The sequence below is a fragment of the Motacilla alba genome, chromosome 2 (assembly GCF_015832195.1).
Source record: "Motacilla alba alba isolate MOTALB_02 chromosome 2, Motacilla_alba_V1.0_pri, whole genome shotgun sequence".
Lineage (NCBI taxonomy): Eukaryota > Metazoa > Chordata > Aves > Passeriformes > Motacillidae > Motacilla > Motacilla alba.
Window position 1 is genome coordinate 22,414,519 of NC_052017.1, and position 19,042 is coordinate 22,433,560.

The 19,042-nt window shown below is 38.2% G+C and overlaps 1 protein-coding gene across 5 annotated transcripts in view; it reads left to right on the forward strand.

Annotated features, from left to right (window-relative positions):
* The window catches only part of CDK14 (cyclin dependent kinase 14), a 313,650-nt gene that overhangs the window by 139,324 nt on the left and 155,284 nt on the right, over positions 1 to 19,042 (forward strand). For all 5 annotated transcript variants that reach the window (XM_038128378.1, XM_038128382.1, XM_038128380.1 and 2 more), the window contains one exon: positions 9,602 to 9,664. In XM_038128378.1, coding sequence (XP_037984306.1) covers positions 9,602 to 9,664 — 63 coding nt within the window. The remainder of the gene's footprint in view (positions 1 to 9,601; positions 9,665 to 19,042) is intronic.

A 19,042-nucleotide genomic window follows, 5' to 3' on the forward strand; every position in this document is an offset into this window, starting at 1 on the left:
AACTTTCATCAGCAAAACATGAATACTTTAACTCTTTCAGTGAACTTAATATGTTGTTGCTTTCCTGTGTCAGGAACTGAATAAAAAAAATATCAGTTTATTTTACTACTTTAGGCAAAGTTTTAAAAAATAAATGCTTCTAGCTGTGTGCTTTTTGTTTGTTAGTGCGTGTTGCTTTTTTGGTTGGGTTGTTTTAGTAAATAATTATTTCCATGTTATAGATTCATACACAGCTCTATCATCAATAGTTCTGGTGGCATCTCACATATTCCTTATCTTTTTATTTTTGTCAGAAACTGGCATTGCCTAGTTCCCTCCGAGGTGACACCTGACAGTATCTCAGCTTGCACTAGAGACTGTCCAGTCTAATTAAACTTTTTTTCCTCAGAGTCTCTTTAGTAATATGGGTTGTAACTCTTAATTCCTCTTAAAATGTGAAGCTCTGATTTATTCAGTGCAGATTGAAAAAACAAACAAACAAACCACCAAACTTACTGTTTGGAGAGTGATGATTACTATAATTCTAAATCTTAAAAATAGATTTTTCCTTCCTCAGTGAAGTATGTAGCTTTGTACTAATTTAGACATCTTGATAAAAATACATCTATGCAATCTTTAAAAACAGAAACTTATGTGAGCAGTTTTGGCAAAATAAAAGTAGTAAAATCCTGGAGTCAGAATGAATAAATCAATAATTGCAATTTTTTTTTATGTTTATAAAGATAATTAAGAAATGGTGAATAGGAGGAACCAAGAACCAAGCAGCTTGTGTAATAAACAGAGCCAGCTCTTGAAAGTTACTACTTTGAATAAAGAGGATCTAATCTGTGGAAGCACCATTTTTCTTTTGTGTGCCTTGAAGTTTGAACTGAGTTTTTCCCCATAAAATTTTTCCTAACCTTACAGTCATGCATGGACAGTTAGGATTAGGATACATGACACGAAAAAATCAGCCAGTGTGAAGAGAGGTCTATGTAGGATGTGGAAGTTTTTGAAGGAAGGCTTTGCACTGGTCCTTTCCTGCCCTGAGGATGGTGTTTGTTTTGTTGCCCACACACCACCATAGAAGGGCTCTTGTGCCAGCTGAGCTTGTGTGAATACAACTGAATTATCCATGGTCAGTGCCATGCCAGTGTTAATGTGGATACTTGACTAGTGTGGTTGTATGTGGATTGTCAGCCTCCCTCCCATATATGTGTTCTGCTTGTATGGTCCAGGAGCAAGTACTCTCACCAGGAGCCTATGGGTATCTTCCATGCTCTAACAAGAAACTTTCTTGTATCTTCAAATTTTTTATTATATTTATTTTTGTTTGTTTGTTTGTTTGTTATATGTGCATATCATGGTCAGTGCTGTGGAAGCTCAGTGACATAACAAATTAGAGAAAAAGTGCACATGCCCATCCTTGTGAGCACATGTGTTACAGCTTGCAAAAATTGTCCCAACTCTGTTCATTTTGAGGTCTCTAAGTCCATCACAGTTTGCACAAGCTGATGATTTGGTGCTAGGTTCTGATGACACTAAACAGGAATTCCTACTTATTTTTGCAATGTCATTCTTTTGTTCAGATAATCTCGCTAAATTAAATGGGTTTTGTCTCCTTAACCTGATTTACTAAGAACACAAAGCTGATGGAATTATTAAGGTGGACAGAGAATAAGGAGGAAGATAAACTGGCATCTGTAAAAAACTGTGTTTTGTTGAAGAGCTTTTAGTTCATTCAGCAATTCTTTCCTTAGTGGTGTGTGTTTCACTTGTCTGTGAGGAATCAGATTATTCTCTGTGAAACGAACAGGGGCTTTGTATCCATAAATAAATTTATCTTTTCTAGCAACAGCCAAAAATCAGACAACTGTGTATCCCTTTTTCTCTCTGGGATTTTCAGATATGTTTCTATCTGTATTATGTACTCCCCCACCGCCTAGTCTCCTTTTCTGTATTGTATTGTTCATGTATTTTGAAGTATGCTTATCTTTGTTGACAGTGTGAGAGAAGTCCAAGGCACTAAAAACATCTGTTAGCAGAATTGTTTTCATTACGAGTGTCTTGTGGGGCAGTTTTTTCTTCCTTGAATCCCTAATATAGATCTTTCCCTGCTGCTCAGCCCAGCTGGTGCTGCTGCCTGCTGCTGTTTTGCTGGAAGTTGCTTAGGTATCACCCAGAGATACCTTGTAGGGTATTTTCTGTTAGCATGGGTAACACTGTGTCATCTCAGAGAGGCAAAAGATTGAATTATAGAAAGCCACTGAAATACATGAAAATAAAAGTCTATGACACTTTTGAAGATACCAGTGACATGAAATAAGTTTAAACTGTGGCACAGTAATCTGCAGAGTGCTTAGTTTGGAGGATATATGCCATTTAAAAGGAATTAGCTTTTTTTATTCTCCTGTCACTTTAAGTATTCCTGGTGCCCATCCTTTTATTGGTAAATTACATTATCGGTTTAAGAATTCGTTGGTGACAAAAGGGGAAGTATTTTAGTCGGGAAAGCTGCTAGGGCATAAATAATGTGTGCTGTCCTTTGAACAGAGAGGAATGGCTCACAACAGCCTCGCTGCCTCAGTGGAGCAGCACAATCTGTCTGCTGCACGACGGCATCGCCGGCAGCCAAATCCTCCCGTTTTTGTTTTAATGGGAGGGTTCTTACACATTGCTGGTTTTACATGATGGGAATGAAGCTGGAAGTGCTTCCTGTTCCATTCGCAAGCCCCGGGCTCTCCGTGCATTTCAGCTTCAAAAATGACAGCTGAAACCAATTAGGCAGAATTATGGGATGCCTAAGTCACATGGAGATTTATCATGACTGAGGAAGAGGAGGGAAGGAGAATGTATTGCAGGGGAAGTAGAAGCGACTAATTTAATTAGGAGAGAATGACAGTCACGTTATTATTATGGAGAAGGGTGGGCAAAGTAGAGATCATTTCATGTCACTAGCCATGCCTTTGAAAGGAAATGTCCCACCCTTTGTCTGAACACGTTTGTGTTTGGTAGCAGAGTCTGATTTCTGAGCAGGAGTAGCTGAGCAAAACAGCTGAGCAAAAAAGTGAAGCACAGAGCATATTTGAGTGTATTTCTAGTTTGTGGTTTACTCATCTATTCATAATTAGAATTCCTTCAAGAGGAGAAGGGAAGAACCATCAACATTTGTCTTCCCACCCACCCTTTGTTTGCATACTCTCTCTTTTCCAGACCGAGGATGTAATGTATATAAACCTTGCTTCAGCTGTATAAATATCAGCCAGAATTCTTTTCCCTTCAGCAGATGCTTATACCCAGTATGCTCACAAACATAAACCCACATGTGTCTACTTATTAACCAGAGTCTTGCTGAATAAAAATGATCTTCATACAATTATACACTGCCCCAAGTCTAAATCAAAACCCAATTAATTTCTTCATGTGAGTCTGGAAGACAATATTTCATAAGTAAATCATACTTTTTGTGGAGTTGTCAGGGTAGTTGATGATATGGGGAGAAAATGAGTGAAAAATATTACAAAGAGTCTGAGCAAGTGTGCATTTTCTTTTTTTTTTCTTTTTTTAAAAATTCTTGTATGACTTTGTTGATTTTTGTTTAGACTATGAGCAGTTATGTTGGAAAAGTAACTTAATCTCTCTGTCATGTTCAGGTACCTGTAGGAGTTGTGATACTTCTCTCTATCACAGGGAGGAAAATATTTGCAATAAGTTTGGGTCAAAAATGAGCTCTGGCTGATGTGCTTCTCTATTTAGTTTGCAAACAAGACTAGGTGAACCAGCATTGCTGAGCATGGGTTTTCTATCCCCTATCCTAGGACTGTGAGGTCTCTGCTCTGTCTAGAAATTGTTCCGTATACCCCAGGAAGGATCATGGGTCTCTTAATGGAGGCCGTGTTACTGGAGATGTGCACTGAGGAAAGGGTTTGTGCTTGAATGTGCTGAGAGAAGGTAACAAAAAGGCTGGACAGGGCCTTCTCAAGGAGGTGTAGCTCTGTGTGCCAGAACCCTGAAGGCAAGATGCAGCCCTGGAGCAGTGATCTTTTGGCACACAGTAGTGAAATACAACTATTTGAAGGCAAAAATGCTGAAGTCTGTCTCAAATTACCTATATTTACTTTCAGCAAAAATGGCCAAGATATCTTGCCTCCACCTGGAGGACCCTCATTCTAAGTATTCAAGCTGTACAGCATGGATTTGGAATTTTGGAAATGAGGATCCTTTGTACTGTGGGTAGCACTGGACTATTATTTTTAAAATTGTCCCAAATTTTGTCAAGTTATAAGCTTCAGAAAAATCATAAATTGTACTTAAAAGCTGTGTTGTTGAAGATTCCTCCTCTCTTCTCAAAGACTTTAGCCTCTCACTTCAGCTGTTCATTTCTGATGAAGTTAAATTGTTTCTGGGGAAGCCAGTAGTGGGAGGAGAGATCGAGTTGTTCACTTAAACCATAATAGGTTTTGCAGACAACATTGTTTTGTTAGTGAAGTGAGAAAGTGAAGCTCTTATAATTGGAGGACACCAAGATAAAGATGGCCTGGGCAATCTCCGTTCTTTCCACCCTTGCGGAAGTGCCTGTTGTGCAGCTCTGCAAAGGATTCTGTGGTGAAGGCATGTGGTGGTTGTTGAATTTCTCTTATTTTTTGTGAATGTGGGAACCGGGAAGTCTTCTGAGGTTCTGCCTCATCCAAGGTATCATTTCAAGACAGGTTAGGTAATACTGCTGTAGAGAACTGGGTTCCACCCCTGCTGTATTGGGAATTGTCATCACCAGCTGAAATTGCTGTCATCACAGATTTCTGCTATTCAGTATGAGATTCTCAGTCTCCTTTGCAAAAGCATTACACATTTACAGCTGTAACTGAAGCCAGTGTTGCAGAATAGTTGAGATGAGGCTCTTAGCCAGGTGTAAGAAGGACACAGTGATGAGGTGGATGATTATGCTTAGATTTATTGTTAATACGTATTTAAATATTACCAATGCATTTTATATTCTTTTTCACGTTATTGTGCATCAAAATCAATAGCAACATGTCAGCTTCCCCACCTCTGGAATGAGAGCATCCAGGCAGTTCCCTCTGCAATGTCCACAAGGTGTTCCTAGCTTAGCACAAACCAATTTCCCATAAGAGACAGCAAAAAGTAAGGGGGTGTGGGGGGGTGAAGGATGCACTTGAAGACCTGCGAAGGAAGCACCTGAAGAATATCTTTCATTATCACCACAGTCAGTCAAAACAAAATAATGCCAAATACTCTGAAAAGTCAAAACCAAAGTTCTTTGAACAGAATCGCCCAGATCAGTGATTCTTAGAGGTTTTTTGTCTTTGCTTGAAGTCCCTATCTGATAAAAGGAAGTAATGCCGTATGTCTCCTGCATTGCTATGAAATTATTCTGTGTTTGTAAAGCATGTCAAGAGCACAGCTATAAGCAGGGTAGGAAAACCTGTGAGATTATTTCTGTCTTCAAAGTAGTAAAAAAACCAGAATCTTCAAGCTGTTTGAGAATAGAAGAAAACCCCCTAACTGTAAAACAGCACAGCTATTTTTCAGTCAAGTATCTCCTGTTCTGTTCAGTGAGTATGTCTAATCCTGGGAAGGAAAAAAAGTATGACCTTTTAGGAGTAATCATAATATAAATTTAATGGAGAAACAATTAAAAGGATAAACCCCATTAATTCTGGGCTTTCCTAGCTTTTGAGTTCTTCTTTATAGAAGCTTGATTTATCTATGCTTATTGTATTTTGTGTAGCTGTTTTGAGCAGAGGAGTGCTAATTGAATATTATTCAATATATTGTACATATAGGTGTGGGTAAGCTGATGGAGTGTAAAGACCAGGAACTAATGGGATTTTGAACTTAAACTAAAATATCAAATGTTCTGTCAGCATGGTATTACTTTGGTGATTTGTGTGTGTAGGAGGTTGACAGTATGGCTGATAGAGCTGTTAAAAACTAGCCTTGAAGCAGAATTGGTCTAGCCAGGTCCACTTGGGATCAGAATGTGTTCAATTACTTGGAAGTCTCTGTACTCTGTTCCCAGTATGCTGCGTCCCTGTTAGGGGGCCTGACCTTCTGAGACAGTGCAGAATGGACTGTAAAAGGTGTATTGGTTGGTCCGTTTCTTGTCTTTGTTTCAGTAGAGTTTTATGTTATTGCCAATATGTAATTGTATCTTGAGTTTTCCTTTAGGATATCTATTTTATTAGATCAGGGTGGTGACTGCAGCAAAGACTCCAGGGTCAGAGTATGGCAGGCTGGATTGGCAGCCACTCTTCCACTCAGGAAAGCAGATTGTTTTCCACCTTCAAATACAGCATGAAGAAAAAGACTCCATCTATATAGTACAAATTTCATGGAATGGCATTAAAAAACACTTTCATCCAGCTTGCTCTCTTGTTCTCTTTTCTAATGATTACATGAAACTTCTATTTGTGTTTTCTTCTTCAATGTCAGTTGTGCACATGAGCACTGGAGCAGACACTTTGGCTGCCAAAAGGGAAAACAGGTTTAGAAAGAGCTGTCTCTGCAGCACTGTCAGTCTTCCTAGCTGTACTAATGTTTAATTCAATGTGCATTCAGTCCCTACCTTGGAAAAGAGGAGCAGCTGATGCTGCCTTTGCTTTGCTGCCACCTTCTTTTTTTTAAAGAGGAGCAATGTACTCTAACATTATAAGTTGCTGCCACAGTTCTTACCATAATGTTTAGTTACATTTATGAGAGTCTTAGTTTTATGAAAGCAAATTGTAGAAAGATTTTAACAGAAAATACATTCAATTTCTCTTCCCCATCTGAATGAAGATTTGCTACAGATTCCTCTTGTGTCTGTAGAGTGTGTGTAGGGGAAAAAAAATACCAAAAGACTGCAGCACAGTTGACTCTGTAAGGTTTCCAGGATTCTGAGGGATTTGCTGCTTACATTGACTTTTAGGTAGATGTGTTCAATCAATTTTTGTAGGTTTTGATGGTTAAACTGATGGCAGAAGGTTATATCAGGATCCCAGTTGTCTTCATCCTTGTGGTAGGAAGAATAAGTTAATGGTGGATAACACAAACACGATCATCACTGGTGTTTCTGTATGGAGAAAATGCATCCAAATAGTAACTGAAATATAAGCATAAGAAAATGGGGTTATCCTCACCATTTGTTACAAGTATATTGGAAATAAAAAAATATTACTTATTGCTATTCCTAGAGTTGTGGCTCTGAATAAAATGAAAATCTTTTGGTGAATAAAAATATGCAGTTAGTGTGCCCGGAGTGGTGGGCCTTCAGGAAGGGGACCTTCAGAAGGGACATTGGGTTTGTCTTCCCCCGATCTGGTTTCTGTCAGCTGACTGCTTGCAAATCCTAGAAATCAACAGAAGGTGAAGGAGGCAATAAACCTCCCACCTACCAGGTTACCTGTTGTTCACGAAGGCTGAAAGATTGAATGGGGGGCAAATGATAATTCCTTGAGCCAGCCTGTGCGAGGGAGGATGCTGTGCTCAGGGACCGTGGTGGCTCAGGACCATGGGACAGCGCTTCTCCAGCCACCCTAATGGCCTTTCTAAAGTGAAATTCCTGGCTTTTCTTTAAACATCTCTTGAGCACTGCAGGTGCTAGCACTATTCAAAGACTGGCATGTCTCATAACTAACAGATAACTATTAAAACGAGTGGATTCCCACAAATATCTTATTTGACACCAGTCATCACCTGTAGTAATGGCGTTTCAGAACATACTAAGGCCGATTCTTGTGCTGGGATTAGTACTCAGAACCTGTTAGTTTATTAAAACAAATGGCAAGGTTAGCTGATGACTTTTTTTAAGTATGTTTTCTTGGTGTTCATACAGTAAACAAGACAAAAATGTGTAATGTGATGATGTGTACTGAAGGGTGACTGGTCCATTTGTGGCATGGTTTATTGATGCAGTCCCAGAAAGCTTCATTACCACCACAGTCAGTCAAAACACAGAAGACAAAAGAGTGCCAAATACTGTGAATGAAGTAGAGAATGGAAGAGGAGAATGGAAGAGGAATTTGTACCTTAAGGCTAAAGATTTTACAGAAATGAGGAATAAGTCTCTAAACTTAAGAATCTTTATGCAAAATGCACTTTTTTGACACTAGCAATTCATGAGTAGAATATTTTTAATAATCTGAAAATTTTCTTTGTAAATGCATTCACTAATTTGTAAACTATAAATTGAAGAATTGCTGTCTGTATCTTACATTTTGGAATAATCTCTGTTCTGTTGTATTTAGTGTGGTTTGCCTGTTTGAGCATGCCCTCTGCCCTTGTGATACACATGCTGTTCATTTTGGGATTCAAGCAATTTCCTGCAGTCAGGGCTCTTGCTCTCTTGAAGCCATGTAAGAATTTGTGAAAACAGTTGTGCTAGTGCAGAGCCTAATCATCCTGTGCATCTTCCTGTCTTTGCAATGTTAGTTCCACATGCACAATGTGTTTTTGTAGTTTGTGGTTTCAGAAGCAGTTACGTAGGATAGTTTTGGCTAGAACAAATTTTGTGTCTTGGGTGTGAACTCTGCTATGTACCTGCATAACTCTGCAAAAGAAAGCTAAAGAATGCTCCTGGTTTGGGAAATATTGCACAGAGACACCATTCTGCTATGTGGAAGGCAACTTTTGTCCAAAACTCTCACTTTGAAAACTGCCTGTATTTATATGTGCTCTTGTGTATGTGAGGCAGGTATTGCCAAGTAGCTTTTCAAGGAATGTTGGATGATTTTTACCAGATGGGTTCAGAAACCAGATGTGGAAGGCAGAGTCTGTCTCTGAGTGTTTGCTGGTTAATCAAGTGCATATTTTTGCTTTTTTTATTCTGACCATAATTCCAGAAGCTGAGTTGTGCAAGCACATTAGAGAAGCAACGTGCCATTTGTCTGAAACCATGCTGCTGAAGTGTAGAAATGTAAGAGAAGAATTCAGAGAAAAGTGTTTCCATAGCAAAAGCTATAAATATTTATTTATTAATTTTTTTTTCCGAAGAGGTTTCTTGTGGTTTTATGTTTCCAGGAAATATCGGTAACTATGAAGTGAAAACTTAGGTTTGAATTTTCCATTATGTTCTTTTCTAAAGTGTCTGTATTTAATGGCTGTACATGTCCATAATATGTGCTTCTTTTTGAGGTGGAAAATACCATTCAGTACTCTGATATGCAAAGCCTTTGAGCTTTATTTTCTAAACCTTTAACCCATCTATATCTAGAATCACTATCAAACCATTATATTTAAAGGGCAATGTTATAATGTGAATAAGGGGAGTTGAATGTGAGATTCTCCCTTTAGGTCCTTTCTCTTCTGTCTAGATATTATCTTTGTGGAGTTGATGGTGATACTGTCCTTACAAGTTTTAGAATGGTATTAAAATTCAGGTAATTAGTCTACCAAATGCATGGTGTTAGAAAAAATACTAATTTGCATTTGTTGAATATTCATATCAGTTATCAAGGCTGTTAAATGAAATGAGTGTAAAGGTACAAATGTGTGTTTGCACATGTGTGGCTGGAAAAAAAAAACCTTATTTTCCCTTTGTTATGTCCACTCCTAAGTAGAGGGGTATTTATTGCTGCAGTCATATGGATATTAATATAGTTTTCTCCATCTGACTTTCTTTTAGCACACTGATTTATGTCAGTACATGGACAAACACCCTGGAGGGCTTCATCCAGAGAATGTGAAGGTAAGAGTCAAAAAGAGCACACTTCAAGGCAAATGCAGTAGCAGTAACTTTGCAAAAAATGTCAGTTGTTTCATAGAAACTGATTGCTAGCTAAAGGGAAAATGCCTGGCATATGAACTGTATTGTTAAATATTGGTTTTCTTTGAAAATAATTATAAATTCAAGTATTTGAGCATTCCTGCAATAGAATTTCTGAGGTTTGTAAAATTGACTCAGAGCCTAAATATTTGAATGCTGTGAATGCTGTTGACAGTGTTGGTAATCCCTCCCCTCCATTTAAACATTTGCTCTTAAGAAAATATTTCCCTAAAACCCCAGGGTAAACATGCTTTAGGCTGTCAGTGCTAGATCTTCAGTTAGGTGAGTTAGTGTTGGTTCATCAGGTTTGAGGGAACTGTTATTAATTGTATTAGCTGAATGTACTGCTTTTAATATGAACGTATAAAATCTTCCTTAATCTTTTTGCACACTTTCTTGGATGAGGTCAGCATTTTCACAGCTGATCTCACTTTGGAAATTTTTTTCCTTCTAAGGTAGATACAGAGAATCATCACACAGGAAAGAGAGAGTTTATTAGCAGGATTTAATGGAAAGATAGATGAGTAGAGACTTGATCCAGTTACTATTTGGGAAGTCAGCCAAATGATTTTAGCATGAAATGGAAGTCAACCAGACATACAGAATGTGTTATGTGTGTATAGATCACTCAGATGATATTTGTTACAATTGTCTTGCACTTGGACATCAGTCCCATTTTTGTTCTACTTTGGAAGTGTTTAAGTCTTCACTTGTCATACTGGGAACTTTATTCCAGGATATAACTTACTGAAGCATAGAAGTTCATGAAAACTCTCCCTCTTTTCTGGAAAAGCCAGAAAGCGTGTTTGGTTTAAAAAAAAAAAATTAAAAAGAGGGAGTATTTTTTCTTGTGCACTAGCTGATCATTGTTGCACATCATGTAGCTTCATTAATTTTCTGTGTTCTTTGAATGAAAAGTGGCATCGACAACATATTAATTTCAATAAGAATTACTGCCACCTAAAAAAAAAAAAAAAAAAGGAAAATTCCTCCTTACTGGATATATTTGGGAAAAAAAGAACCCCAAAACAAACCAACACACTCACAGACCACGAGTGTGACACTAAAGGGAGTGAGGTAGGACCTGCTTTTCGACCCCTGAAACTTCTGAGCTTTCTTCTCTGCTCAGTTTCCTGAGCAGAGTTTCAGGCGTTAAATGTGCTCGTTAAACAAGGGGGTTGTGTTTCATTTCCCCATGTGAATACTTTTAACTTCATTTCTCTGAGTTTTGGGATAAATGAAGACTGGCTATTAAGATTCTTTGTGCTGCTTCAGATTTGTAAGTCTTACTCCAAGGCTGCAGTGCTGTGTACCTCAAGGTCTGATATGCAGTAGTTGTTGTAGCCCTGCTAAAAAAGACATAATAATTCAAATATTTGTACTTTTATTTCATTACACCAAACTCAATGAGCTTGCCTTTGAGGAGGATGGATATAGGCACATCGTTTGGTTTGCTAGTACATCACTCTTCTAAATCCTGAGATACCTGTCTTTTAAAACAGGAGTCACAGAGGGAACTGCAGCAGCAGCATTTCCCTTTTAGATTTTGCTGCATGTATTTCTATGGCTATCTGTACCATCTAACAGTGCTCAGAAACACCTTTGAAGCTTACAGACACATTAGAAATATTAATTTGAGTAGCTAAGTGTAGAATCCTGATGTACTGCTGGTTTAAGTTTTCAAAATTCCCAAGGAATTATTAATAAAAGTGGGGGGTGGTGGGGTGGGGAGGGAGAAAAGAAAAAAAAAATTGGAAGTTGGAGCAGATGAAACTTCAATCAGCAGACAAAACATGAGCGATCCCATTGAACAATTAACTTTTTCCTCTTAAATAATATTGATGAAAATAAGTTATATATATTTAGAAGACTCTCTTGCCAGGCCAGCAACAAAGGCTAATCCTACTCATGCAGTAATTACTAAAACCAGGCATGATGATTTGAGGTCCTACCATTTTAATGAATGAATCAGCCTGCTTGGGAATTTCAGTGCAATACCTGCTCTCAAGGCTGAATTAAAAATAGCCCAAGAGAGTGATTTCTTTGGCTGGGAGGACAGAAACCCAGTCACATATGCTAAAAATTCCCAGACTTTCACCAGCATGCCAAACTAAAATCTTGTGCTGCTCTTTTGTTTCAGAGGAAGTAAGATGGGCTTTGTTGTGCTGTACTCAGTTTGTTGACTTACGCAGTTGGGGATCTGAGACTTTACCAGCTTGTTTTGGTTTTAGCTTCTGGACAAAGTTGTCTGTTTGAATCCACAGCTGATTTCTAAGGGTTAAGCTGAGCTATATTCATTAGCCTTCTCTCCCTGCCAGCCCCTTCTTTCTAGAGGTCCTTCAGTAATTTCACTTTTAGTCAGACTTTTGGACACTGTTTGTTCAGAATCAGTGGTTATGTGATCCCTAAATCCATTTTAAAAGCTTCCAGTTGAGCAATTATATTCCAGTAGCAATAAATTAGTCTCGGCTCTCTGGGGCTAACCTGTGGGATTAAGCCATTGATGCCCTCCCAGCATGACAAAAGACCCCCTGCCTCTTAATTTTGTTCTTGAGGAAAGTATTGCCTATTGATGGATATTCCTTTCTGGCTTGTTGCCAGTTATTATAAATACAAACCCACATAAGCACACATCTTTCTTTTTCCAAAGAATATGTACAGTAGTTTCTGTTTTATAGGAAGGCAGATGCAAATTACATCTCGCCTTCTATAGGATATCTTCAACTTAATTATATTTCTGAATTTTCTCTGTATTTGCAAGGTAAAGACAATGCTTGTTCCCTCAGGCTTACTTTTAAATGAAGACTCATAAATAGAATAAAAATCTAAATTGCTTTGATGGACACACATATTGTTGTCCCCTCAGGTACTGTGCTTGACATTGCCTTTCTTTGTGGTTTTAAACAGGCTATTTGCTGTCACTTAACTATTTTAAATAAAGACTGAGCAGGATGTTGTAAGTATGTGTAAGTATAAAGAAGAATGTCTCAGCTGGCAGTTATAGAAGTCCAGGGACAGTATGCTTAGGCAAATAAAACAAGTATTAGGTTTAGCATTTTTATTGGGATGTCTATATTGACACATAATGATTCCAGGATTTTGTAATTTGTGGGTGGAGGCGCAAGTCTAACAAATAACATCAGGCTTTAAACCCGTCAAGGAATTTGAGTGTGATGCTGAGATGTTTTAAAAATGCCTGTCCCTGGTAATGTTTAACCAGTCATTCTGATGACATTATCACCGTTAGGTACCTGAAACATTTTCATCAGCTTGAAGGGAAATCAGCATAAAGCAGTTGTTTCAGTCCATATATTCTGCAAACTCCATTAGGTCCAAATATACAATTATTTACCTCTTTGGTAGCTAACAAACTTGCATGTCTATCATTTATTTATATATAACAATGTATTCATATACTGTGACTGTGTTATAGTTAGAGATGTTGAGGAGAAGGGTAATCAGTTAATAATTCCCTGTGTAGTACATATGGCCTCATCTTCTCTTGTCTGGTTTAAAAGATGTCTTTCTCAGTTTTTCCACAATTGAAGGCAAGCAATAAATCTTAAATACATGGCCCCACATATAATTATGTTTCTGCTGGAAGCTACTGCTGCAGCCCTGTCCATGACTGGAAATAGGAATTGATTTATATGTGTACCGTGTGGTGCTTGCCAAGCTGCAAAATGTGCTATTGCAAACTGAGGTCCAAGATTTGCTCCTGACTCTCCCTGTGCTCTTCCTTCTGGCCCAGACCACTGAAATCTGCACTCTTGGCTGTACATCCTACAGATGTTGCAGCCTTTAGAGATAGTTCATGCTCAATTGGAACATCTGGATTGCTTCCTACTGCAGGAGCTCTAATGGGTCAGAGCAAATAGCTGTGACCCTACCAGTGATTTTTTTTGGTGTTATGATCTTCATTCTGATTTATGTCCCCTTCTGTCTGGTACAGTGCTATTTCCACCAGTCTTTTGTCTTACCTTCTGGGTTCTCCTGAGCCTTTGTTTTCAGTCGTCCATAAATTGCTCTGGTTTTGTAAATTCATAATTTAAGTGTCTTTTTATTTGTGTATTTCAGCATGTCCTGTGAAAATGTAACTGTTCTTAGCTTCTTCTAATGTTCAAAATATCACCTTTATTTTAACTTTGTCTTTTACTCCATATTGCTACATTCCCAGTAATGCACATGAATTCATCTTTATGCTTTGATGCATTTATTTTATAGCTGAGTTTGTTTACTGTAACTCCTATTACTGGTAGAATAAGTGGAGCAAAGGCTTGCATCTGTCATGCCTGCATTGCTTGTTTGCATCCCTTCCTTAAATCTATTAATGAAAGCTGATTTGCTTCTTAATTAGTGATGCTGCCTTGAGATAGCTGAAGTCTTTTGAGAAAAGCATCCTGAATTTTTTCTCTCTGCCTTTTTTCTTCTACTGGCAGTGTTAGAGGTAATATCGATTTGTTTGAGCATTTGACAGAAAAAAACCCTCATCTTTGGCAATATAAAAAGACCCTTGCATCTGACCCACTGTTCCTTAATTCAGGAACACCAGTCTGAATGACAACAGGCTGCCAACCAGACAAAAACTGTCCCTGTCTCTTAATTGCTCTCAAAATCTTTTACTTCAGGCAACTTGGAACCCTCCTGTAGTCTGCTGTGACCAGAGGGGGAAGGAACTTCCAGTTTGTTCTTACTCTATCTGATATTGCTGCACTGATTTGTTCTTCTCCCTGGGCACCTTTTCTCTTCCTAGGGCCAAAAAGAAGAAATAGGCAGACACTCTTGTTGAGCTTTGCATGCAGGCAACAAGAATATTTAGCCTTTTCCCAGGAGCCTTCAAGACTTCAGCTCTTACCCATCTCAATTTTGAGCCTTCCTTTCTCCTAGGAAGCAGGGTACAGCAGTCTTCTGGGTATAATGGATAGATATTTTTGAAGGAAAACCTCAACTAACTAAGCCCTACCCCTGCCAGAACATTTTAAAATGTGTTTTATTGCTGTAATACTGAGTCAGGGCATATGGCAAAATGTGGGATTTGGGTACTAAGTTTCCTAGGGCAGCCCAATAATCTCTGTAAAAACATGCTTATGTTTCAGCAAAATATATAATTAGTTTGTCTAAAAATTTTAAAAATATATTGTAAAAGGAATGTATTAGACAATAATTAGTGACACATAATGGGATGCTGCAATATTTTTCTGTGCTAGATGTTCAAGAAGAGGTCAGTCAACTTTATAGCAACTATATAGTTAAAAAACCCCAGATATGATAAAAATACTGTATTTATTAAATCAAGGGTTTAATGGTGGTCTCCATAACATTGGATTGAAAATGTTGAAATACACTGAGTGTTAAATTATATTATCTGAAATCTCTGGAACTTAGTAATTTTCAGTATTCATGTGTTCCTCGCTGCACTATGAACATTGTCCTTAACCAATGGTTGCAGTTTTTAATGTTCAATCTGTTTTTGTCAGATGAGTAATTTTGGCATTTAATGACTAATGTGAAAATTATTAATCTGAGTCGAAGCCATAGGGTAGTTGTCATCTGATGTCTTCTGTAAGCATTAATATTTATCACTGAACTGATTACAGCTTTAGGATGGTCTGAAGCGCAAAGGTCTGAACATGCAAGGATTAGGCAGCTCCTGTGTCGTATCCATATGAGGCTTACTGCTCTTAAGTGAAGCTGCTTGAACTTTGGCAGTAGCAGAGTGTTGCACACTGCCTCTTGCTAAGCAGCAGCTGCATTTATTAATAGTAAGATTCAACCCCATGTGCTTGTTAGAAAAGCATAATATCTGAAAAGTAGGATAAAAATGCTTTAGGTTTTAGGTTGCAGTTGTGTTAACAATGTAGGTTTCCCTAGCATGTTTGTGTTTTCTTTCCACTGGGTGATTGTATCAACATCTGTGGCATGGACAGGAGGTTTGTGTTCCCCCTTTTCTGTGGGGAGACATTTGTTGGATTGCATGGGCAGTCCTGCATCCCATGTGACAAAGACATGTTACGTGATGTAGGGGAAGCTGTGGTGTGTGAGCACCTGTGTGTGACTAGAAGCGTCCGACCAGGAGGTTGAGTGCCATAGAAATAGGTGCACAGGAAGTAGGCAATTAAACTGTGGTAGTAGATCCAGCTATGATGAATTTTCATGTCACTGACTCACTGGGGTTTGAAGAAAACAGTCTTTGAGGTGAAAACCTGCTGTGGTAGTCCTTTTAAATTTATCCATTGTTACAGGAAGCAAATCAAAACTAATGTCATGCTTTTGAAATCTCTCTCCTACTCACTAGAACTGGTTATGCTGCTGATGTGAAGTTGAATTAAAAGTGTATTTCAGCAGATATGTTAAGTAAGAAGTGACGCTGTTTAATGTGGTTGAGAAGGTGCTATTTTTCATTCCTCATTCAGTGAACAAGCAGGTGTGCAGCAGACAGAATAATGTTATGCCAAATTAAGGTCGTCTTTTACACATGGCATTGAAAATTGATTATTTAAATTAGACTTTTTAGTTATCAGACATTAAATATAGCATCAGCATTTCACTCTACTTCATGTCAGTCTTGTCACTTAATGGTTTGATAATATGCACAAGTGTGAACGGTTAATGTAGAAACTTCATTAGCATGTTAAAATTCATGCTAGAAGAATGTCACTTTCATAAGTGCACTTGTAATTTATTGTCACTATGATCTTCATGATTCGCATAGGGCAAGAAAACATGTATATTGTAGGGAGAACACGTCAAGATTTTTAAAATCAGTGAGGCAGCAATTGCCACTCTGACCTACTTCAGCATGGAAGTGTGCTGATGAAAGGTAAAAAAGCAGATTCGATTGAATTGAATTTATTTTTACTTTTGCCATTCAGAAGTAAACACCTGAGTCTTCCACTTACTGAACCTTAGCAGATGACTACAGCTGATCATAACGGATTGTCTTTATACTCAGTTAATTAAGCACACCTTCCTCATTGCAAATGACTGTAGTAGTACCCAGAGGGGACAAAAAATTATTAAAACAGCATCAAAGAGAATAGAAGTTAGCAAATTAACACATTCCAATCTCTTTCCTTTGCAGTTCTACTGGAAATAAGTGGAAAAATCTGTATGTATTCATTTTTTAAAGCGATGATGTGATGAACATTTCCAGTGACTGTATCATATGTATTTCTGTGTGACATTGACTTGGTAAGACTCTAGACTCTTGTGTAAGGAATGCAGGAGCAAGTTAGAAGCCTTTATAAAAGCATTGTAGTGGAGTGGATTGGAGTGGGTTGTTTTAAAATTCTTGTGGAGAGAACTCAGTTGATTCCAGGGAAGACAGACAGGAGAAACCTTTTTGTGAGATAAGTCTTATTATGGTCCTGAAAATCCTGCAGATTCAAATAGCTAATAATTTTTTATTCAGATTTTCCTTATTTCTAGGGATTCAAATTTGTCTCAAGTCAATACTTTGTTCCTGGAAATTCTTCTGGCAATTTAAGCAACAGAGTCTACAAAACTTTGACGTAAAAAGTGCAGTATTTCCCCAGGTCATAGTTAGAAGTGAAAAGCTGGATTTTATCTCCTGGTTATTATCCTGGTTTTGAAGAGGGAAACAAATAGCAAACCAAGAGTGATAAAAAAGATTGTGCTTGATGAGGTTTTGACATGCCAGCAGAAGTCACAGAGGGACATTTCTCATTGCTTCTGTGATAGTGCATATTTCCAGGTAGTTTTTTCCTAATGTAATGTTTTAAAACAAGTAGTTCTAAGATTCCTAAACAGTCTAGGGAACCTGAATGGAACTGAGTAATGTGTTTGGTTGTGTTTATTTCCAAGGCTGTGAGATGGCACTGTAGTGATTTAATACCTCCTTTTGCCTTTTTAAATAGCCAGTGATGTACAGAAGCCTGTACTGTCCTCTGAAAGATAGGGAGAACTTCACTGATTGCAAGTGTGAGATGGGATGTCCCAAGTTTGGTTTCTTTCACTGGTATTTTTAGATTTGATGGCCTAGTAAGACTAAAGATGATTTTATTGATGCTGAATAGACACTTTGGCATTCAGATGACTGTGTGATACCCAGACAGTGTGCTTTGATACACAGGGCAAGCAGGAACATGTGTGTAATCAGTGCTGGGTGATAATAAAGCCTGTCCGGTATTGTGTATTATTTTTCAAAAGTAGCTCTACAAATAGAGCAGTATGAGCTTGCTAAAGGAAAGATACATTAATTCAGGTTTGCTTTCAGCTTTCTTCTGAAACCATATTAACTCCTGCTCCAGATCATCTCAGCTTTTTTGCAGACTTTTGCTGCCAAGAGAGCAGAACCAAGAGTTTTGTGCATCTTCTGTAAACTGAAAAGTTCTTTGTAGTTTTCTAGTTCTGTGTAGCCTTCTACTTCTGTATCCAGGATCAGGTCCTCTATTCCCAAAATACAACATGAATTAAGGAAGCTCAAATGAAGAAAATAGTTTAGAAATCTCTCTTTGACATCATGGAAAGTCTTAAAAAAGGCCTCCACAGGCATCATTATTCTGTCCTCGTGGCAAGCAACCTTTCTGTCATTGGGGTCCTCAGTGCTTCAGCAGAGTCTGTGTGGAAATGGTACATTTTCCAGAGAATCACCCTAGGCATGTTGTGGATTTCTGCTTTTCACTTGCCCCAGTATCCTTTGCCAGAAACTCTCTACCATCTCTGGTAATGAAGGGCAACTGTGTGGAGTCATCTGAATACTTTACACAGAATACTTGTACATGAGCGTTCCTGTTCATCCTTAGCCTGGAAAGAGCTTTCTGAACCTAAGTCAGACAGTGTCAGCTGCTCTCAATGCCACCTTTTGGATGTGTTTTGCATAGCCTGTGTCAGTGTCTAACAAGCTCGTTCAGAGGCCAACAGATAGTGAAGCATTCTGCAGCACATGGGCCACCAGGCAGCCATTGTATGTCTGCATGTAAGGCCCTAGGTTGTACACTCACCCAGACTCAATAAAACACCAGGAAAGCTGGGCAGTTCATCCACATAGCTACAAGTCTCTCAGAAAATGTTGTATTCTAAAACTACTACGGACATTTAGTCAAATGTTGCATATAGCTCAAATGGTTATCCAGGCATTACACTTGAAGGACTATGTAGGTGCTAACTCACCCCTTTGAGGGCTTTCTCTTGTGTATTTTAAGAACTGCTAATGTTCTTTTAATATCACAGTCCATAAACCCAGAATTAGCTTTGACCTGCATGCATTTTTCTTGCTGACAATGAAAAGTGTTCATTAAAATATGTTGCTCATTAAAGTGAGAGCTGCATAACAGTCAG